This window comes from Pelobates fuscus, chromosome 2, assembly GCF_036172605.1.
Source record: "Pelobates fuscus isolate aPelFus1 chromosome 2, aPelFus1.pri, whole genome shotgun sequence".
NCBI classification, from domain to species: domain Eukaryota; kingdom Metazoa; phylum Chordata; class Amphibia; order Anura; family Pelobatidae; genus Pelobates; species Pelobates fuscus.
Genome location: NC_086318.1, coordinates 396,788,139 through 396,812,807, shown reverse-complemented (window position 1 = coordinate 396,812,807; position 24,669 = coordinate 396,788,139). Strand labels below are relative to the sequence as shown.

Below are 24,669 nucleotides of genomic sequence, written 5' to 3'. Positions count from 1 at the left end.
CCACTGGGTACACTGTGACTAGAAACTATATTAAAGGAACACTCCATGTACCATAACCACTACAGGGTAGTTTGACTTTTTACCTGGCTCCCGCTAAGTGCCATCCCCGCCTCTCTTTCTGAGCTAAGCAAAAAGATGCAGACATCTCCTTGGCTGAGAGCAATTAGCTGGTCCTGCAGTCCGCATCTAGGAGCATGCCCCCTCCTTGGTAACATAACATCCTCATCTGTCAACCAAGTGAGGGTTTCTTAGACAGAAGCATTCTTTTCAATGCTTCTCTATGTGAAACATTGGCAGTGGATCAGAGAAATTGACATGTGTGTGCCCTGTGTCCAAATACTTTTCTATGAGGTAGAACTGAACTTCTGTGAGAAGACAGTCTCACTGGTAGAGGTAGAGGGCCTTAATCTAAAATAGAAAAGTTATATTCCGGTGTTACAAATAAACATAATAATTTGTAATATTGGAGTGTTCCTTTAAGCCTAAAATCTTATGCGTAGTGATTTAAAAAATACTTAGATGTCACACCACACAAAACAAAAGTTTTAGACTTTAGAAAAACTGACTTTTCTAAAATTAGAATATGTGTAAAGGAGTCATTATCAGACTGGAGCAATTTAAATGGAGTCCAAGATAAATGGGATTATTTAAAAGTTGCACTGGTGAAGGCAACAGAAAATTGCATTAGGCTTGTCAGTAAAAGCAAAAAATTCAAGAAACCACTGTGGTACTCCGCAGATGTGGCCAAAAGAGTAAAAAACTAAAAGTTAGCATTTAGTAATTATAAAAAAAAAACCAGAGTGAGGAAGACAGAATGATCTATAAGATTAGGCAGAAAGAGGCTAAGCAAGTTATAAGAGCTTCCAAATCACACACAGAAGAGAAAATAGCACAGTCAGTAAAAAAAGGGGACAAAACATTTTTTAGATACATAAATGAGAAGAGAAAAGGAAAACAAGGATTAGTTAGATTAAAAACAAAAGAAGGAAGGTATGTAGAAGAAGATAAAGGTCTAGCTGACTGCCTCAATGAATAATTTTGTTCAGTATTTATAGATGAAAATGAAGGAAAGGGACCTCAGTTAGGAAAAAGGACAGGTTCTATTTCAACTGTCAAAAGTAAAGATAAATACGTCAATGGGACCTGATAAAATACACCCAAAGTTATTAAAAGAGCTTAGTGGTGTACTAGCAAAACCATTAACAGATTTATTTAACCAATCATTGTTAACAGGAGTAGTCCCAGAAGATTGGAAGTTAGCGAATGTTGTGTCCATTCACAAAAAAGGTAGTTGGGAGCAGGGCCGGATTAAGAGCACACTGGGCCTGGTGCGACAATTATGATGGGCCTAATTACGGAATCTTATCTACCAAAAATATTAAAACAATCATACCTCCCAAGCGTCATGTATCTGATGGAGATGGTGCTGGAGGGTAACTCATAGGATGCAGCTATAAGAAAACACATACTCTATGCTAATCTCTCTCTAATTTATATCTTTCATCTTTTAATTAAACCCATAACCCTTAACAGCAGTGTCCAGTGAAGCAGGCAGTCAATGGGCGGGGTAAAAGGGTGGCCACTGGTGCGAATCACGTGACCAGACCTGCCAAAAGGGGAGAACATGCCCAAAAAGGGGGCATGTCTGTCCAAAGAATTTGAAGGACAGCCTGGCATGAATGCATGTCAGGCTGCCCGCCAATCATGCAGGCTGTCCAACTAAGGGCATACTATGCAGGCAGCACCCTGAGCTTGACATAAATGCGTCTAATGATGCGCTCACTCAATGCTTTCTAAGGACTGTGCCCTAGCACTCGCTGGTCCACTTGTCTCCTTACCTTCTTACTAGAAGGCAGAAGTTCCTGGTATATAGTCTGAGACAGATAAAAGGTGTATGTAGTGAGTGTAGATGAATGGGGACATGCCACAGTGTTAGAGAGACCAACGTCTGCATTACCTAAACTAATTTTATTGTCAGTCAGTCCACACAAGTTTTGTTCCCATACATCCCTCTTAAGCTTCCAAACTTAAAGGGACACTATATACTAACACTGTCTTTTCAGAGAAAATAACTCCACTGGCCACTCCTTAGATGGCTGCTAGAGGTGCTTCCTGGGGCAGTACTGCCTAGTGTGCAGCACTGCCATTCAGTGTCTCCACCCTCGGCATGCAGACACTGAACTTTCCTCATAGAGATGCATTGATTAAATTTATCTTTATGTGGAGATGCTGATTGGCCAGGGCTATGACTTGTGCTGGCTCTGCCCCTGATCTGCCTAGTTGACAGTCTCAGACAATCCTATGGGGAAGTATTGTAATTTGCTCAGACCACCACTTCTGATGATGTCAGCAGACAGTCAGTTCAGAGGCAGAGCTAGCAGCTGCAGACTTGAATACAAGTTATATTTTACTATACTTAGGGAGGCAAGAAGGGGGCAGGGTGGTGGTTTTAACATAATTGGGTCAGAAATACATGATTGCGTTCCTGACCCTATAGTGCTACTTTAAGCAAGAGTATGTGAAGAGTAGTTAAGGTTGCCACCTTTCTTGGAACAAAATACCAGCCTTAATCCTTTGTATAATCACAAGGAGTGACATCAGAGAAAATTCTGTAAAATCACCAACAAACTACTCACAGTTTGATTCTGCTGTATAGATGGATTGCTCCCAGTGTCTCAGTCTCGCAAGTCTCTCAGTGTCCCTATGTATCACAGTGTCAGTGTCCCCATGTCGCCCAGTCACCTAGTCTCCCAGTGTCTCAGTGTCCCAATTTCTCCCAGTTTCTCAGTGGGTCCCCATGTCACTAGAACACTGAGAGACATGGGGACACTGAGACCTGGGGACACTGAGAGACCGGGGACACAGAGACCCGGGGACACTGGGAGACATGGGGACACAGACATTTAGGGAAACTGGGAGAAATGGGGACACAGACACTAGGGACACAGACACTGGGGGACATGGGGACATTAAGACACTAGGGACACAGAGACATGGGAACACAGACACTGGGAGACTATGGGACACTGGGAGACTAGGGGACACTGGGAGACTAGGGGACACTGGGAGACTAGGGGACACTGGGAGACTAGGGGACAGTTGTGGACTTAGACATGGTGACACTAGGCACACAGAGACATGGGACACAGACACTGGGAGACTTGGGGACACTGAGACACTGGATGGGGGACACTGGGAGAAACAGCGTCCCCATGTGTCTCAGCATCCCCATGTCTCTCAGTGTCCCCAAGTGTCTCAGTGTTCCCAGGTCTCCCAGTGTCTGTGTCCCCATGTGTCCTAGTGTCTGTGTCCCCATGTGTCTCCTAGTGTCTCAGTGTCCCCATATGTTCCCTAGTGTCTCAGTGTCCACATGTGTCTCAGTGTCCACATGTGTCCCCTAGTGTCTCAGTGTCCCCATGTGTCCCTGCTGCCTTTCCCCCCCATCCCTCACTTATCTGAGCTGTAGAGCTGCTTTCTGGACTCTGTGCTGTGTTGCTGGTCCCCACGGATCAGTGAGTAGTACAGAGAGGCAGGGATATGCATAGACATAAAATACTAGACGCCGCATTGACTGCTACTTCCTATTAGCGCTGATGAGCTGCGGGGCCGCCATCTTGGATCGGTCACAGTGTGATCTGTAGCATAGACATATATAGAATATATATGTCTATGATCTGCAGAGCAAGGTCCTGAAAGTAAACATGGTTAGTCTTAAAATCCACCTGGAGGGTGTATAGATCCAGTAGCATGATGTTTAATCCTGGGATATTAAATAAAATTAACTGACATTTGCTGCTTTAAGACCTCTGTGGTTATTTACGTTATCGACTGAGTTTACTCAATACATTGAAATTATTTGAATTTCCAGATTGAAACTATGCGTTGCATTTGGATTTAGGTTTGCTAAAATTATAAGTTTAGTGAACTAACCCCACAATCTATCATCTTAATATACATGTTTTAAACTGGGACTGGATCTTTGCCTGATTTGTAATGTATTTACTTTTCACCTATTTTTAACTAATATGGATTTTGGAACAGTGCAAAATAAAATGTAGATATCTACAACTCTTTATTATTGTGAGCTCTGTCTTTTGCACTTTGAAGTCCGCATGGAGATAGCATGAAGAGAATAGGAGAAATCAAACAATCACATCACTATTTACTAAAGTGAGATTTGTCACTAAGGCAAAGTAAATTTAAAAAATTAGGGACAGAAGTCCTAATATATAGACATATAATACCACACCGGGTGCCCGCATTTCATGGCCCCCCGAGGTCAATGCGGCGTCTAGGTATTATATGTCTATGGGGATATGCTGTAACTTCCTATCCCTGCCTCTCTCCACACACAGTGACCCCTACTGGCCGGTGCTGGTATTGCAGAGTAATCTCCACTTATTCTGAGAAAAATACCTGCATTTGTATTGCCAGTATTACTGCAATACCGGCACGGCCAGGCAGTCTCAAATACCGTCTGTGCCAGTAAAATGCCAGTCAGGTGGCAAACCTAAGAGTAGTGTGTGTGTAAAAAAAAAAAAAAAAAAAAAAATGTAAAAAAAAAAATTTTTTTTTTTTTTTTTTCAATGGGCCTATTCCATGGGCCTGGGCCTGGAGCTGCAGCTCCATCAGCCCCTATGTTAATCCGGCCCTGACTGTTGCACATAGAAGGCTTATCAAAAAACTGCAATTTCTACGTTTGGATTCCAATATTGTTGAATGGGTAAGGCAGTGGCTGAGTGACAGGCAACAGAGGGTTGTAGTCAATGGAGTACATTCGAAGCATGGGCTTGTCACTAGTGGGGTACCTCAGGGATCTGTACTTGGACCCATTGTCTTTAATATTTTTATTAGTGATATTGCAGAAGGTCTTGATGGTAAGGTATGTCTTTTTGCTGATGATACTAAGATATGTAATAGGGTTGATGTTCCAGGCAAATGGCAAATGATTTAGGTAAACTAGAAAAATGGTCAGAGCTGTGGCAACTGACATTTAATGTGGATAAGTGTAAGATAATGCGTCTTGGACGTAAAAACCCAAGGGCAGAGTACAGAATATTTGATAGAGTCCTAACCTCAAGATCTGAGGAAAGGGATTTAGGTGTGATTATTTCTGATGACTTAAAGGTAGGCAGGCAATGTAATAGAGCAGCAGGAAATGCTAGCAGAATGCTTGGCTGTATAGGGAGAGGTATTAGCAGTAGAAAGAGGGAAGTGCTCATGCCATTGTACAGAACACTGGTGAGACCTCACTTGGAGTACTGTACACAGTACTGGAGACCGTATCTCCAGAAGGATATTGATACTTTAGAGAGCGTTCAGAGAAGGGCTACTAAACTGGTTCATGGATTGCAGGATAAAACTTACCAGGAAAGGTTAAAGGAACTTAACATGTATAGCTTGGAGGAAAGACGAGACGGGGGGATATGATAGAAACATTTAAATACATAAAGGGAAACAACACAGTAAAGGAGGAGGCTATATTTAAAAGAAGAAAAATTACCACAACAAGAGGACATAGTCTTAAATTAGAGGAGCAAAGGTTTAAAAATAATATCAGGAAGTATTACTTTACTGAGAGGGTAGTGGATGCATGGAATAGCCTTCCAGCTGAGGTGGTAGATGTTAGCACAGTGAAGGAGTTTAAGCATGCGTGGGATAGGCATAAGGCTATCCTAACTATAAGATAAGGCCAGGGACTAATGAAAGTATTTAGAATATTGGGCAGACTAGATGGACCGAATGGTTCTTATCTGCCGTCACATTCTATGTTTCTATGTTTCTATTTTTCTATATCATAATGTTGGAGTTTGCACATTACATCATCATTTTTTACTTCCACTGAGCAGTAATTAGACTTTAAATTGAAAATTATAGTTATTGTTCTATATCATTAATATTTTACAGGAAATGTTTCCATATTAATGGTTCGAAGCTTTTAATCAGTTCCTTCCGGCACTTTCACGTGACCTATGACTATCCAGACCATTTTCACTGCATGCGTCATTAGCTTAAAGCAGAGGTGTCAAACCTTGGCGTTATAGCTGGTCTAGTACATATCAGAATGTATGTCACGCTTTCATTAATGTTGGATTGAACAAGCATCATAGTTTTATGCAATAGCAAATCTGTGCAGATCCAATTTAAAAAGTGCATCAGCAGAGAGCATGCAAACAATAAAATAAAGAGATGGATTTTATGTGTAAATATATCTGCCGAAGACACTTTCCGGGTGCATAGCATAGCAAGAGCCCTTTGCTCAACAAATTCATTCAATTTAAAGTTAAAGCACAGGTGACCAGAACCATAGGTGACTTGGAGAATTTTTCCAGAAAGGCTATTTTGGCCTTAACCCCTTAAGGACCAAGCTTCTGGAATAAAAAGGAATCATGACGTGTCAGACATGTCATGTGTCCTTAAGGGGTTAAAGGAACACTATATGCAACAAAACAAGTTTAGCTTAATAAAGCAGTTTTGGTGTACAGATCATGCCCCTGCAGTTTCACTGCTCACTTATCAGTCATTTAGGAGTTAAATCAGTCTTGTTTCTGTTTATGCAGCCCTAACCTCAACTCCCCTTGTTTTAAAAGTTTGTGTCTCCCGCTCTGTAAATTTTAATCACAAACTGGAGGCTTCTGCTGGGTCTAGAATGTTATTAGTAGAGCAGGACATATAACATTCTAAATTAATCAGACTGCGGATAAACATTAGATCTTAATTTTCAGGAAGTGTTTATGGAAGGCTGTGCAAGTCACATGCAGGGAGGTGTGACTAGGGCTGCATAAACAAAGTGATTTAACTCCTAAATGGAGGTGAATTGAGCAGTGAGACTACAGGGGCATGATCTATGTAACAAAACTGCTTCTTTATGCTAAAGTTTTGGTGACTATAGTGTCCCTTTAAACTTGAAAATGTGCTTTGAATTCCCAACAATTCTCATATCAATGAATAACCCTATATGAGCTATTTCAATACCTGGGGTTTACACTGTCACCTTCATAGATTATTTAGAATTGTAACAGGTCACCAGTGCTGTGAATTGGGAAAGCCAAAGCATTGAAAATATACTGATCCAAGGTTAAGCAACAAGAGGCGTTTATGAAAGCTAAAATACCAAAATTAGACATGAGTGATCTACAGCATTGCCAAACAATTATAATTTTTAATTTTTAAATGTAACTCATATTATTCACAGCCAGCATGACATTTGTATTTCAACAACTAAAGAGCAGACACTGACTATATATGGAAGAAAATACTGTTGTTACTTATTCAGAATCAGAAATAAAACTGAAAAATCAAGAGAAACCATGATAAAACCCTTGCATAGATTATCTCCAAGGGAAGCACTGAATGGAGTAGAGGTTGGGAGGGGTAATGAGAAGAGTGCCTTCTCTCCCGACATTGCGGAAGACCACTCGGCGACAATAACTCTGTTATGTGGCACCTTATTCAGCAGATTCATGCTTTAGGTACAGTCTGAATACTTGAAAATTAAAGACATTATTACAAACCCTTTGTTGAGTCGTCCTCAATCGGTTGTTTAAAAGCAGTAATGTCGCTGAAAGTGCAAAGAAATAGTACCACTTTGTCCTGTTCATTTCGAATAGGGGCGATCTTCACAAAGAACCACACCGGCGTTCCTGAGAAATTAAACGGAAACATTAAGCATATCAAAGAAGCTAAAAAACTCTTTTTTTTTTTTTATACATAAATATACATATATAAAACCATCAGACTCACAATAGAATTGTAGGACTTTGATAATCATTCTGAAAACTTACAATTATGTAAATGATGAAATCTTAAAACATACATTATTTTGCAGTCTTAATTTTATAGCTGTCTGTCCATCCCGCAGAATGTTTTGATTTTTCAAAAACGGTTGTGTAGTGGGGAAAATCTGCTTCTAACTGCTCTTGTGTATATCGCTTTATGTTTTGAAAACCCCTTGGTTCTCATGATGCTGTTTGTTTACCTAATATAAATAATCAAAAACAAAACTACGGGCACCTTTAGGGGTCATGACATTTTACAATGTCTGTGTTATTCTTTAGACCCGGTAATTTTATTAAAGTTAGGGATTGCCTTGGGCCCTGTGCGAAAAATCTTTACAGCTCCCCTCACTGGCCTCCCCCTCATCCAGTACTTCCCACCAGGCCCGGACTGGCCATCGGGCACACCGGGCAAATGCCCGGTGGGCCGCGATGGCCGTGGGGCCGAGGCCAGCAGGGAGATCACAGGATCTCCCCTGCCGGTCTATGCAGGGCCGGCACTATCCGAGCGCCGGCCCCGCTGTTTTCAATGATGGGCCGGTGGGGAGATCAAAGATCTCCCTCACCGGCCCACATAGAGAATATTCCGGCCGCCAGCGGGGAGAGAGGGAGGGAGCCAGGAGAGGACCCGGCAGAGCTCTATCTTGCAGCTCCGCCGGGTTCCTCTCGCGAGATCCGGAGCGTTGCCATGGCAATGACCGGATCTCGCGAGAGTGAACTCTAGCCCACAGGCTAGAGTTCACTCACCCACTGGACCACCAGGGATAGTGCCTGAACCCCCCTCCCAGATACCACCATGCCGGTCCCCCCCTCCCAGGCTAAAAGGTAAGAAGGAAGGGGGGGACATAATGCCTACTTTTTTTTGTTTTTATCTACCCCCCAAACACACACAATGCCTTCTAACAGGTATACACAACACTCTCACACCCATCATCAACAGCACTTTCACACTCAGCAATCTCACACACACCACTCTCACACCCATCATCCACAGCACTCTCACACACAGCACTCTCATACACATCACACTCAGCACTCTCACACTCAGCACTCACACACAGCACATCACACACAGCACATCACACACAGCACATCACACACAGCACATCACACACAGCACATCACGCAGCACATCACACGCAGCACTCTCACACACATCACACTCAGCACTCTCACACACATCGCACTCAGCACTCTCACACACATCGCACTCAGCACTCTCACACACATCGCACTCAGCACTCTCACACACATCCCACTCAGCACTCACACACAGCACTCTCACACAGCACTCTCACACATCACACACAGCACTCTCACACACAGCACTCTCACACACAGCACTCTCACACACAGCACTCTCACACACAGCACTCTCACACATCACACACACACATCACACACAGCACTCTCGCACACAGCACTCTCACACACAGCACTCTCACACACACATCACACACAGCACTCTCACACACATCATACACAACACTCTCACACACATCATACACAGCACCCACACAGACAAATCACCCACAGCACCCTCACACACATCACACAGCACCCTCACACAAATCAATCACACACAGCACCCACACACACAGCACCCACCGCACCCTCACACACGTCACACCTCACACACATACTGCACCCCTCACATACACACAGAACCCCCCCGACACACTGCACCACACACATACACAATACTTCCAAACATATTTATATTATATATATATAATATTCACACACACACACACACATCACACACAGCACTCTCGCACACAGCACTCTCACACACAGCACTCTCACACACACATCACACACAGCAATCTCACACACATCATGCACAACACTCTCACACACATCATACACAGCACCCACACAGACAAATCACCCACAGCACCCTCACACACATCACACAGCACCCTCACACAAATCAATCACACACAGCACCCACACACACAGCACCCACCGCACCCTCACACACGTCACACCTCACACACATACTGCACCCCTCACATACACACAGAACCCCCCCGACACACTGCACCACACACATACACAATACTTCCAAACATATTTATATTATATATATATATATATATATATATAATATTCACACACACACACACACACACACACACTATAGCCTGTATGCACACTTTTGCTACATCCCCTATACACACATTCTCTATAGCCCCTAGCCACATATGCATTACATTACACCACAAACACAACACGACTAAAACCGACCTTATTACACAATACCACACCACAATCAGCTCACTCTTCACACTCGCAATGGCAGGCTCCAAACACATGCACAATACTCTTGGCATTTTTGTCTCCTGGTATCCATTTATAGAGACACCAGAGACAAGTTGCAAGGAAACACAGTGCAAACATGTTATTAAATTTGCTTGCGCTGTGCAGAACAAATACAGGGATTTTTTCTCATGCTAGAGCTCTTCAGCAGAGCTCTGCGCATGGTCTGCCCTGGAAGAGCATTGAACCAACATGCTCACTTTGAGAGGGGGCGTGTTTGTCATTAATGATGACAAAACACACTCTCTCTGCCCCGCCCCCTTCTTAGTGGGCCGCTGTGATAAAAAAATGCCCGGGCCGAATTTTTTTCCCAGTCCAACCTGTGGTGACATTCTGTCATCAAACTAATATGGTGACCAGGGGTGATGTGACCAAGCTCATGTATGCCTTTCTCACAGTGGGATAAGCTTTACCTTTGATATGGTAATTCAATACCTTTACAGGTCAGGAAAGAGATAACCACTCCCCCCTATCCCCATTCCTTCCTGTTCCTTCTTGGCTGTGCTACTGAGCAGACATGGGCTAATTTTTATCATGGTGAACTGTGAGTGGGATCTGGTGATTTTATAAGATTTAGTTGTTATTGTTAGTTAGGTTGTTGTTGCTGTTGTTGTTGTTGTTGTTGTTGTTGTTGGTATAGTTAGTTAGATTGTGTGTCATTATTTGTATGTTGTTGTTGTTTTGTCTCTGAATAAATATTTGTTAAAGTAGACGGACCAGAGTTTCTATGTGTATGCGTACATAATAATTTATAGAGTTTGGTAATATACCACACGACCCTGCTTCCCACCATGTAAAAAGTGCTAAGTCTTCATTACATAGATGTTATGTTGTGTATTAACATAGTTTCTGAGCATATTATGCATATACACATGTATAATAATATGTGTGTAAATATTATACGTGCGTGCAGGCTGGCCGAGGCGAAATCTTTCCCCTACCAGGTTGCTGCAAGGTTACACACGTCCTGGTTTTTGCGAGCTGTGTTGGCATCTGGCACCTCTGTTGCCATGGCACCCTGTGTGGCCACATAGCTCGCACACCCCTAAAGCCTGCCTTGATCAAAGTTATAGACTTTACCCAACTTATACCTTGATTTCATATTTTTGGATACTAACACCATTGACACTATTTAAGATTTTCATATTTTTAAAATATATTTATAGATTTTTATATATCATTTTTTTTTTGTATTATATTATTTGGAAAAACATTTTTTTTTAAAGTTTAACCAAAAATATTAAATTATATTTATTTCTAAAACATTTGAAAAGCCTATACAAAAATATTAAATTGAGGCTTTAATAAGTAAGGTACACAGAATACGAGTACCTGGGAGTCTAAAAAAAAAATGTTATACAGTATTTAGAAGCTGTTATAGTGTTTTGCGTGCCATTTTTCTATATAGATATATTGTTGCCACAAACAGAAGTATGCAAATTAATCACTATAAGAAAACAACAGAGCACATCAAAAAGAATCTATAGAGTGACAGCAAAATAGTTACAATGCTGCTATTTCCAACCATACAATTAAGCTGTAGTTCAGGGGTGTCCAACTTTAAAACTACAGCTTCCATGATGCCTTGCTATTCCAAAGGCATGCAAAGCATCATGGGAGTTGTAGTTGTACAACATCTGGGGATCTACCTTTTGGGCACCCCTGCTCTAGTAAATTTTCCCCTATTCCTAGACATCATACACAATAAACAAAATGTATCCACATAAAACAGCAAGTGACTTAGCCGCAGGGAGCAATCACTGGATATAGATCAGACTGTAACACATGACCTAGCAGATGGGATCTGCGCAACACCTACATACATCTCTATGTGTGTTTACAGGCATTTCCAATAATATATATTTTGTAATTAAATGTTTAATTTGTATTAGATATTAATGGCATTACAATAAAGACAATGACAATACCAATATATTGACAGAATTTTAAATTACATATATAAATAACATTGGGGTGTTAGTGTGAATTTGTATATCTCTAAGTGCGTTATAATAAGATAATGTTTTGTCCAACTCCAATGATTCATTTATACTTCCATTCATATAACATATTAACAGGAAGAAAAACACAGGAGAAAGAAGAGAGATGGTGAGAGGAAGTATTGTGGTTAAAGAGCATGAGGATATACAGGCATTCTTAAGATGAGATGAGAATGATATGTTCAAATTAAGCCAGTATACGTTGTATCTTTCGTATGACTATTTCTGCTTGTCAGGGTATAATTTAATTTTTCGCTATGATATAGTGTTACATTTTTCCCATATTTCTTTATTTTGGGAAAACCTACTAAAATTTCTATAAAATGCCTCTTCCATCTGTCTTTGATAATTAATTTGTTTGTTTTTTTATATTTCCAACCAGCATGGTGCTGTTAGAACTTTCCATTTTGTGTCTATTATAAGGTTGCCATTATAATATGGATAAATAAGGTATTCTTTTCAAAGACACAATTTGGAAAATCTGAATGAGATAAGAAGGTTTGGTGCAATAACGATATTTGGGATATACCTAATTGTATAAATATGTTGAAAATATGATTCTTGATTTCTGCTAAATCTTTGCATTCCCACCACATGTGGTAAAGTGTACCTCTTCCTTTTGCACATCTCCAACATTTTTCTGAATATCTAGTTTTGAATTTCTTAATTCTATATGGGGCAAGATACCATTTGTGGGTGATTTTAAAGAAAGTTTCTTGTAGGCTAAGACTATGAGTTATTCTTCTAATTCTAATAAATTTGTCTCCCCATTTGTTCAATGGGAAAGATGTATTTATATCTCTTTCCCATTTAATTGTGGATTTTGGTTTCTCTGTATCCTTTAGATTTTGAATTAGAAACATAGTTTTTGTGATTTGTTTCTTTTTATAGTGATCACTAATAGTATTTTCAAATTCTAGATGTTCCTTAAAAGCCTGATTATCAATCAGATGTTTTATTTTGGCATAATTAAGCTATTCCCAGTCAGGTAGTCCAAATTGTTTTTTAATATCTGTAAATATTTTTATTTTCCCTTGGGGGGCAATTTGTATTCATTTCTGAATATTGTATTCTTTCCATTTAGATAGGTTTATATCTTTTTTTTTTTTTTAATTCTTTATTTTTATTCGTGCATGGAGTAACAATAAAGCGTACAGCGCCACAACAGCTGCTGCAAGCGGTTTGTCATCATTTCAACATGTGGCTTGTTATACAGCACGATTTTTATATTTTAGAACATGAAAATAACAAGATGTAGGCAGTTGCATAAAAATACAAAACGTGGTAAACATGCGATTTAAATTATGCAACACTCTGAATTATTATGTCTAAGGCAGTAAGACACGATAGGGTTACAGGCTTGTTTCGGTAGACACATATGCCCCTTCCAAACATGTGAACGTACGCTGTCTCACCTATGAGGCAGAAAAATATACAGATAGCTTGACATTTTAAGCGAGTTACAAGCGTGGGTTAATGGTGCTAATTAGACCTGCTGGGTGTGCATTGCTTGAGGTGCAGGAACAGGTATGTTAAAAAGGATGTATGCACAATTTTGACAACAATACTGTCAATATTAACAAGCTGAACAGAGCTTATTGTGTGCGTTAGGGTGTGCTTGACAACGATTTTTAGAGTATATCATCCATCATTCCAGGCCTTACGCGTATAGAACATTGATAGCTGGGCTTAGGTTTAGGCAGGGCTAGCTAGTAACAAAGTACGGTCACATTATACATATGTAGGCCATGACGTGAAATGCTTAAAGCAAGGTAGCGCCTAGCCTGGCAGAAGTTCTCAGTAGAGTCAAAATATAAATACAACCTATATCTCGCCTACTATATAAAGCATGCCTAAACATCGCTATTCTCCCTAGGTGCCTGCCCTGAAAAACTTTACTAGCCGTCCTACGCATTCCATGCATGGGTATTAACTAAACATATAAGTACAGGCCGAGCAGGGAGGCCAGCGTTGCCGGAGCATTAAAACATCATATGAGGGTAACAGTATTTTAGTTGCTATTTATGCTAGCGCCTAAACAGCGGTGTAAAATGGCACACAATTAAATGTTAAAGCTAAACAATTATGTAATGTATGTTGAACTTTATGCTCTTATTTAAAATAAATGAGACTTCTGGCATTAATAAAAAAAAGTAGCAATAAAAGGATAATAACAGCAGTCCCGATGATGGTGTCTGGTCAACCCTTGCCTGTTCGGGGTATGTCATCACCCCATGGTGCAGTCAGTGTCCAGAGAGCCTGCAGTCCAGACATGGCAACGTGCCAGGTGTAGGCAAGGAGTTCGCTGGGGTGTATCACTGTAAACCTGCGCCATGCTTTACTTGACTGACTGTCCGAGTATTGGTTAGTCCCGGTTGGAGATCTCCTTGCTTGGTTCGGTTGCGGGCTGCTTGGTTTCCTGCGTCGTCGGTTCGCTGTGTCCGCCATTTTGGATCTGTCTCGAAAGGCTGTGCCTCTCCGGTTCTTGTGCCTGTAGTTGGTAAGTATGCGGTGTAGCCGATGGTGTCTGCTTGCTGGTTGCCCCATGATGGTCTTTTCCAAGCCTTGCCTGCTCTCTGTGGGTTTCTCTTTTGCCGCCTTTGGAGCGGCCCGGTGAGGATGCCTGCTCGACTTGGGAGTGAGGTCCGGGTGGGGAGTTACTGCTGTCCCTCCGGCTGCCCCTGTTAAGCCCTGTGTAGTGCTGTCTGGTGGCATACCTTGCGCTGCTGGCCAGAAGAGTGCCTCAAGCTTCTCCCATAAAGCGCTGAATAAGCCATTGAGCCGGAGCTCGGTTTCTTCCTTGGCACTGTACATGGCTGCGGCGTGCGGGCTAGACGCCATTTTGTAGGCCTCTGTATCGTTTTCTCGTTTCAGAGATCTCGTCGCTTGGGTACCCTTCGTTAGGGAGACTGTAAAAGGGTGGTCTGCGATAACCCCCGCTGGACCATGGGGGGGGGAACGAGGGCTCTGGGTCCACGGTCTCGCCGTCATTGGCGGCAGGAGAGCGGCCGTCTCCCCTGTGCCCGCCATGCTAGTGGGCCTTGCTGGGGTGTCGGGTGCATACCGGTGGAAACGTCGCTGGACGGGTACCGATTTGTGCACCCCGTTGTCCCCTTGCTTGTGGTGGCATTTTTGTAGCTGTAAGTAGTCTTTCGAGTGGTACATATTGCCTTTCAGTCGGTTTGAAGCAGGAGCTCCTACAGCCTGCGACCGTTCAGCATGGCCTCCAAGCCCCGCCCCCCAGGTTTATATCTTTAATATAGAATTGGAGAGCTCCACTTGGTACAGTAAGAACTAATTCATTAAATAGAATTTATTTTTATATAATTTCAGGGACATAATATTGTCATTTACTATCTTATTTGAGGATGTAAATTTTTTATAATGTTCAGAGCTGATCCAAGCCAGTTAAAATAAAGAGGTACTTTATTCTGATTTCATTTCCATAATTTTCCAGCTTGAATCTAAACTGATAAAATTATCCAATTTCATAAAATAAGTAAACATAGTACAGTCGTGTAGTTCAATAACATCGGGAAGATTTATTCCACTTTTATCTACTCTTAAGGTTAACGTATTATATGAAACTCTAGGTATTTTCCCTCCCCAAATGAATTTCATAAATAATTTTTTAAACTGTAAAAGTATTGACACAGGTACTCTCATAGGTACTGTTCGAAAAACGTAGGTTAATTTTGGTATAACATATGCCGAAATGGTGCTAATACGGACAATCCGAGAGATTTATGGAAGCTCTCTTTACCAAAAAGTAATAATTTCTTATAGCTATCTTCTATGATTTGACCTATTTTGATCCAATTTGAATGCCTAGATAATCTATCTTGTCATTTTGAAAATTCCAGTTATATCTATCCTTTAGATACCTTAGTTGTTCTGAAAGCATATTAAAAGTTATAATTTGGGTTTTGTTCATGTTTAACTTATATCCTAAGTATTTGCCAAATTTTTTAATTAAGTTTAACACACGTGAGATGGATTCTACTGGATTGGATAGGGTTAGGAAAACATAATTTGCATATAGAGTGATTTTATATTGTTCAGAAAAAAATTGTATACCTTTGATCTTATTATTTTGTCTAATTAAGGCTTCTAGTGGTTCTATGGTTAATATGTACAGAAGCGGCACCAGGGGGCATCCTTGTCTGGTGCCCTTTCGGACATCAAACCATTTTGACACCATACCTGGACAGATGACTCTAGCTTGTGGATTTGTATAAAGTGACATTGTGCTCTCCTTGAAAAAAACCCGTCAGGCCAAAGTTCTCCATCACCAAACCCAGGAATTTCCAGTTCACCCTGTCAAAAGCCTTTTTGGCATCAAGTGCTATGAAGGCTGATTGTGTGTTTTTGAATTTTTAGATGATGCATTACATTTAAAATTGTCTGAGTATTATCAGCTATATCTCTTCCTGCGACAAAACCTGTTTGATCTTTATAGATAATCTCAGGAATGATCATTTTCAGTCTTTCCACTAGTATATTTGAAAATATTTTAATATATAAGTTGATCAGTGATATAGGACAATAATTTGACTGGGTGTCATGGTCCTTCCCAGGTTTGGGGATTGGGAGAACATTGACCTGAAGTAAATCTTGTGGAATACTTTGGCAAATAGAGAATTCTGTATAAATGCGTTGTAACACAGGGGAAACTATTTTATTAACTATTTTATAAAAGAAATCGCTGATAATCCATCGTGTCCTGGGGCTTTGGCCTTTTTCAGCCATTTTTTTGTATTTTGGATATCAAAAATAGAGTTGTTTATTTAATTGTTCTACATTTTCTGATTTGATTTTAGGTAAGTTAATTTTTTTTTAGAAATTCTTTGATAATATTATCTTGTATTTTCTCATTTCCATTATTTTTTAAACTATATAGGGTATGATAGTAGGATCTAAATGCTTCCCCAATTTTTTTAGGGGATAAGAGAGTTTTTTATGCCTTATCTTTATTTTAGATATTCGATTATTCTTCTTTTTGAATTTTAATTTATTAGAGAGGAGTTTGTCAATTTTAATATTATTTAGATACCAATTTTGCTATCCTCAGCTTGTTTTATAAACTTATCCATGTCTGGGCCAGGTGAACATAAAAATCCATTTAGTCTCCATGTTGTTTGAAGAGTATATTCTCTATTATTTTTAATCTTTAAAAACAAAGGCGCATGGTCTGACTATGTAATTTAGTAGTAAACAAATCAATCCTTGAATATGAACAGTGTACATTTGAGAAGAAGGTATAATCCCGATCTTGTAGGTGTAATACTCTCCATAAATCATACAAAGAATATTTTTCTCTGATCCTGTCGTGCTGCCTCACGTTCCGTTATCAGCTCTATCCACGTGGGTGTAAGCTGTCCGTCGTGCCAGAGAAGTTTTCTTCCATAAGTATTTCAAAAGAAGTGAAGGGGAGCAGGGGAGCAGACTTGGGAAGGAGTCTCTTGCATGTAGCAGGCAGAGATATTGCGGTAGAACGGTCAGTATTTTGGCCAGAGCGGAAACAAAGAAATGACCATGTCGAAAGCCGGTCTTTCCTTCGTAGCGTGTACACGTGTGCACCTCACGTCATCACGCACTGAAATGTCCAATAATATTTTTAACCCCTTAGGGACACATGACATGTGTGACATGTCATGATTCCCTTTTATTCCAGAAGTTTGGTCCTTAAGGGGTTAAATATAATCAAATAAAAACTCATAATACATTATGTATTATACAATACAAGTGTATAGAACACATTTGAGTGCAGTTTCTCCAGGTGTAATTTAAGACCTTTTTAAATGCTTCGGAATTCCACACATGGATCCAACAGTGTATGCAGATGTAGATTTGACAACCAGCAACAAACCTCCAATGTGTCACTCAGCTTTTTACAGTGGCATGTTGTTTATACGAATGTGAACAAGCAATAGGATACAACTGCACTCTCTCTCAGAATAACATAATCACCATTTGTGGTTACACAGTTTACCAGTCACATAGCACTCTCTGGGAGCTCTGCATGAAAGCAGAATTAATTATCTTAAATCATTACAATGAACACAGAATGGCTGAAATGAAACTTAACCCATGCAGTAATGGCCAGTTGCAATAGCCAGTATATGAACAAATTCTAAATAAGTTTGTAAATCACAGGCATCCTAAAAAAATATGTTTTTTTTAAAAGCGTCTTGCTTTGTATTGCCCTGCATACAGTTTAACCCCTTAAGGACCAAACTTCTGGAATAAAAGGGAATCATGACATGTCACACATGTCATGTGTCCTTAAGGGGTTAAAGGTGGAGATTTGCCTATAACTTTAGAAAAAGTGAGCTCAGGCATATATGTTCCACTGTAAAGCCAAAACTTTGCCCGCTCCATGATCCAATAACATCTGCTTGATGGACTGAAAGTGCAGGCATTCAGTAGTCAATTTTAAAACAAACTATCATTAGAGAAATCTGTCATAATAATCATTTACTCCAATCTGTGAGGTGCCATAAGTTACATTTAATTATTAGTGGCGTGTGCAGATCTCTTACTACAATTCTAACAAGTAGATTTTGAGAGTTAGGCTTGTATAAGAAATGACAGAAAGATATAAATGAAGCCTTATATAAACTATGATGCCCGGTAGCATGTATATTACATATAGATAACTTATTCTTGCTAACTGAAGAAGACGTATCTGCCACCTGGCAATTATCGAGTTAATAGAATTATACGAACATTCTATTTTGGAATCACTAAAGCTGAATAAAGAATAAGCATGAAAACTCAGCATAGTGTCAGTAACCATAACACATATAATATTAAAAAACATTGCATGACACTTACTATTTTTTTTGTACATTAAAATTTCAAAAGAATTCATCTCATAGTTCTCAAACGTCTGTCGAACTTTGTCAATGGTGTCTTTGTCCGTCAACTCTCCATACATAAAGCTGAAACACAGCAAGGCACAAGACAGGTCCGTTTGATTAAGAATGTTGATTAAATAATACAGACTGGTAATATCAGACTTATCATTACTATATGTCTACAAAGGACTAGAACAGAGGTGGCCAAGAAGATTTATCTCCCATGAAATTTACCCTACAGCTGATAAAGCAACATGTCACTTGTAGTAGTCATTAGGCTACTAGATGGAAAAAGGAAAGGGTCGGTCTTATGAAGTAGTTTTGGTGCACAGATGCTGCAACCTCACTGCTCAATTCAATGAAATGTATGCGTTAAAGGGTCGTTCCAAGCACCATAGTCACTTCATCTTGCTAAAGTGGTAAAAAATGTTTGTTTAGCCAAACTGCTAATGAGGAAATTGCACAGATCTAGTATCAGTGCCCAACTTTGGAAGGAAACAACAGGCTATCAGCACTGTGAATCTGGTTAGCCTCCTCCAATAGACTTTACAACAAGATGCAAAAAAGAAATGGCAAAATGATAAACTATATACTGCACGAATGATACAAATACATAAATTATGTACCATGAATTATATACATACATAAATTATGTACGATTTCCATGGTTATTACAGATTACAGTCCACAGGTTTCTTTGTACCTCAGGCCCCTGGCACCTGTGTCCTCCTCCTTGTCCTCACCTGCCTCTCCCCACCCCCCTTCTTCCTCCACCCCCTCCCCCCCCCCACCCCTCACCCCTCGCTGTTCACACTCAGAAGTGCTTGCTGATAATAAGAGGCTACTCAATGAGAATACATACTTATATACTTAGAATGATAAAATTTGAAACTAAATGCATGCGTGATTTCATTTGGGGTATATTTACTAAATAGTGATTTTTTTTTAGGTTTTCTAGGTGAATGCTGGTACTGACTGTTCTTCTCTGACCTTCTGATGGTGAGAGTGTTTGTCGGTCACTGAATTTTTTACTATCATTAGTGGCTGATTACTGGTGTTACATGTTACAACGTTCAATGTACCAATGAATGTCCCATGTGTACATATTGGTTAGGATTAAATCCCAATACTTTTATTTGAAATACAAGAAATGTTTATTAAGACTTAAAGAGGATCCGTAACCATTGATTTCTACATTTAATTGTATTTTCCATACTTCACAAACAATACTTTTATTTTGCTTTGTGATAATTTGTTTCTTTATTTAATTTGTTTCCAAGTATACTAGGGGTACATTTTCTAGAACAATTCTCAGAAATATTTTGGTTTATTTTAATGAAAAGTTTTGGGCATATGCAAAAATTGTGGTTATATAATGAATACATATCACATTCTTTTTTCTGTCTCACTACTCTTCCACATCTTTGAAGTTAAAGGAACACTATAGCGTTAGGAATACAGATATGTATTCCTAACGCTATAGAGCCCTAGTCACCATTTAGGTGACTAGGGCCCGTTCAGGGGCGAATAAATGGTTAATTATCAATTTATTTGCTTACCTTAATCCAGCGCCGGGCTACCTCGACACTGGTGACCTCTCCTCCTACACCGACATCAGCTTCGGAGTGGAGTCGAATGCGCATGAATGGGGATCTTTTTTGACACTGGAGGTCCGTGAGGACGTCCAGCATCATATAAGTGTGATTTACTCCGTGTAAATCGCGGAAGCGGCCTCTAGTGGCTGTCAGGGAGCCAGCCACTAGAGGCTGGATTAACCCTGAGGTGTAAACATAGCAGTTTCAAAGAAACTGCTATGTTTTCAGCTGCAGAGTTAAAACTAGGGGGACCTGGCACCCAGACAACTTCATTGAGCTGAAGTGGTCTGGGTGCCTATAGTGGTCCTTTAAAGAATATAAACAAAGTGTAGCCAATATTTTTGTCATTATAAAGTGAGTTGCTAAATACCTGCAAGTGCTACTTTTTTGCATAACCTCCGCTCTGTGATATCCAGACAGCTTGCAGAATCCATCATTGCTGTAAACAATTGGCCAATCCACTATCTGGGCATTACCCAGGACAAAATTAGTATCTGTTCCAGAAAAAAATAAAAAAAGATAAATGTTTTATTAAAAGAACAATTGTAAGTCTTTTTTTTTTTTTTTTTTTACTTTATTTTACTATATGAACTGCAACACAGTAGGATAGTATAATATGATATTCCGAAATTATCACTGGAAAAGTAAGCAAATATTCATGAATCCCAAAGATCCAGCAATGTCAAATAGAATTAGCATTTCAATGCTACATAGGTACAGCTTAAAATGTTAAAGGCCGTTATTACATTATTTCTATTGCCTAAAACTGAAAAAACAATAACTGTGTTTTTTAGATCACCTGCAATAATATTATAAAATGGAAAGGACCGCAGAAATGGGTAAATTAAAAGGTCATTAAACTGTGAACTGGCAGGAATTCCTCAATTAATAGAATATTTTAGACTAAAATAATTGGAAACATTCTCAAAGTCAGCTACATTTGAATCTATGGCATATTAGCCTAAAATCTGCAATTCCCCACAAATCACAGCTTAGTGAAGACCCTAAGTGAGTTATGGTGACACGATAAAAGAATTGCAAACCTTTGTAGGACAATAGTGTCAAAATTATTTCATCTTATCTAGTTTTCCAACTTTAACCTATGTTATGCAATTGCCTTCCCAATGTACCATATTTTATTGCCTTGTTAGTTAAAGTGGCAATCTAATCGCTATAACCAGTACAAAGAGTTGGAGTGGATCATAATGCAGAGGAGTCCTCTGGAGCCATTCCATGGTAACACGTCAAATGGTTTTTGAATGGTTTGAAACTTATCTGGGTCTCTCTGGTCTCTGGCCTTCTGTGAAAGCACCATGGAACATTAACATTCTGCTTTAGGAATTAATTTTGTCCAAACTTGGACATCATTCATTGGCTGGGGACTTCCAACATATGGGCCTATTTAGAGGTCTAGTTATGGGTCTATTGTGTGTGCAAAAAGTTAGGACTCTGTATCTGACATTTAGCCTGAAGTTGGAAAATAATTTAATTCGCAGCCAAGATGTAGAATTGTTCCAACATGGCTGTTTATACATAAATCTCGCGATTATCTAGGCTAGGGCAGTGCAATTCACCAATATAGTTGGACTATTTAGTAAACAAAGCCAATTTGGTTGGACTGAAAGTGCAGGCATTCAGTAGTCAATTTTAAAACAAACTATAATTCGAGAAATCTGTCATAATAATCATTTAGATAGCTTACTCCGTGACTATCGATTACTACATTTTGCAGGTTGGTTTTTAATTCACAAAACACAGAGCTGACGCATGCAAAACTGAATTTGGAGATTGCTGTTAAATGACTGCTTGAGTTGCAATAAACTGGTGTTGATCATTTCTATATTATTATATTCTTTACTTACACCTTTGTGTAATTATTCTATTTTCAAAATAGTTGGGGCTTATACAATAAACACTGAATTTTACAGAATTAAGAACCACATTGCAAAATGTAGGCTAAGTAGGTTAGTTGTGACTATTTATGAATATTCTCCCAAATCTGCTACTAGTACCTAGATTTTGCAATTAGTATTTCAATTCACTATACTTTTACTAAATAAGCCTCAGTTATATTGTAGTACAAAGCATGTTATGCTATTGATTATTGGTGATTTTTTTTATTGTCACTACAAGTCACATAATTCCCAGGCAGCCACAAGGTAAAATAAGTTCAGCAACAGATTTGCATCTTGGCAGTACTGAATATTTATTTTTCGTTTACATAATGCCATATACAACTCAAAAAGTACATCTAATGCATAAGAACACCTAATTTTTTTCATTTATTTTTTGCGACACAGTTACAGATCCTGACATGGTAAATTCTTTCGAATAATCACTGTTCGAAGGATACAAAGACATCAAAAAGATGAGTGAGGAACATTCAGAGGATAGCAATAAAAAGACTTAATAGCCTTATATAAACACGTATCAAAATGAAGGCATTTCACGATGAGTCTATTCAACAGAAAAACGCTCCAGGCTGAGTTTACAAGGACAATGTCTGAGCATTATTTCTCAATGTTTGTACAAATTATGCCGGGGACAATGCAGCGCTCCTGCAACAAATAGACATGATTGACTTGTTATAAAATTTGCAAACAAATTATTACCTAGACTGGTTAGATCATTAACAGATGAGATTTTATTCTCAGTGCAGCATTAAAGAATCCTCTTAACCCTTTCAGCGAAACAAAGACAGAGCACGGCACAGTGCATTACTCACTACCATGACCATGGAAAGGTTATAATATATGTTTAAAGGGACACTCACTACACCATTAATGTAGTGGTTATGGTGCAAAGAGTCTGAGAGTGACATCCCGTGTTTTTGTAAAACTGTTTGGGAGCAGAGTGACAAAAACCAGGACTCTCCCTGGCACGTGGAGACTGGCCCCTCTTTAGCTGCATTGATAAAGTGGAATTTTCACTTCCGCGTTAGCCGTATCAATTCTGTCCAACCTAGATGGCAGTGATAGGCTAATAAAGATGGGGGTGGATTACAATTGGTGATTCAATTTCACTCCAGCTATAGATAGATACATACTTGACTTCTTCACTCTTTGACAGCATAGTATTGGGGAAGTGGGGGGGGGGGGGTTTAACACGTGAGATTTTCTGTTGAATAGACTCTATATTGACTAAGAACAAGAGACTTTACATGAGGATTCTACAGGAGGAACATATAGACACATATATGAGATTACTTTACTAAGCACAATCTACACACATTAATAGTTCCATGCCAAGATTTGTTATTTTACAAGAACTACTGCATAACACATTATACACAAGTGCACACGGAAAGAACCGGCTCAGTGCTTAACCCTTTGGTAGCTAGAGGGGAATGGCCAAGCACTCAAAGGGTTAACATTGTTGCAATACCATGTTTAACAATGTATCTCGAAATCTCATTGTATGAAGAGATGACAGAAAATCTGATATTTTTCCCTTATATTCAATTTTTTAGACCATGGTTTTGTAAATTAACAGAAATTGGTACAGAACAGTTTATGGTATTAGGGATGGAATCTAGAGGATGCCTGTATGGGTACATTGTTACTGCGTAGCACCATATTTGTACCTGTCTGTCTATGAGATAATGTCCAGACTGAAAAATCAAAAAGAAAACATGTTAAGGCATATACAAGACCACAGTTCATGTTTCATAAAAATTTGACCAAGTACACTCAGGTGAGTCGATCGAGACTTCGTTCTGAGCCGTAACGTTGACAAGCAACTGCTCTAAACAATCTGCCTTCGGATTATAAGGTTCCAATTTGTCAGATTATAACAGATGAATAAATTCACACTATGCACAATGATGACATATTTTCAGTGTTTCTTGTAAGAGTTAAAAGTTATGATGGAACCTGCAACAAATGTGCGTTAAATACAAAAAGCAAAAACAAATCCAGGAATGTTTGTCTATACACAGAGCGTGAGTTTTGCTGTCATCATACATACACGTTTTTTGTGACGAGCCGTCAGCCACTCAAACTTAAAATTCCCATCTGCACATAATTATGGTTTAATCTTTAAGATATGAAGTCCTCTGCTACAATCCAGGCCTTAAAAGTTACTAACCACTGTAAACAATGGTATACTCATCAGAGCT

General features: G+C 39.4%; 1 protein-coding gene across 2 annotated transcripts in view; it reads right to left on the bottom strand.

The window, feature by feature from the left end:
- The window catches only part of KCNH1 (potassium voltage-gated channel subfamily H member 1), a 476,905-nt gene that overhangs the window by 406,861 nt on the left and 45,375 nt on the right, over positions 1-24,669 (bottom strand). The window contains exons 2-5 of one of the 2 annotated variants that reach the window (XM_063443862.1): positions 24,136-24,162; positions 20,923-21,046; positions 18,935-19,041; positions 7,515-7,643 (exon numbers count right to left, since the gene is read on the bottom strand). In XM_063443862.1, the coding sequence (XP_063299932.1) occupies positions 7,515-7,643; positions 18,935-19,041; positions 20,923-21,046; positions 24,136-24,162 (387 nt within the window). The remainder of the gene's footprint in view (positions 1-7,514; positions 7,644-18,934; positions 19,042-20,922; positions 21,047-24,135; positions 24,163-24,669) is intronic. The other variant, XM_063443863.1, reaches the window with a different exon arrangement.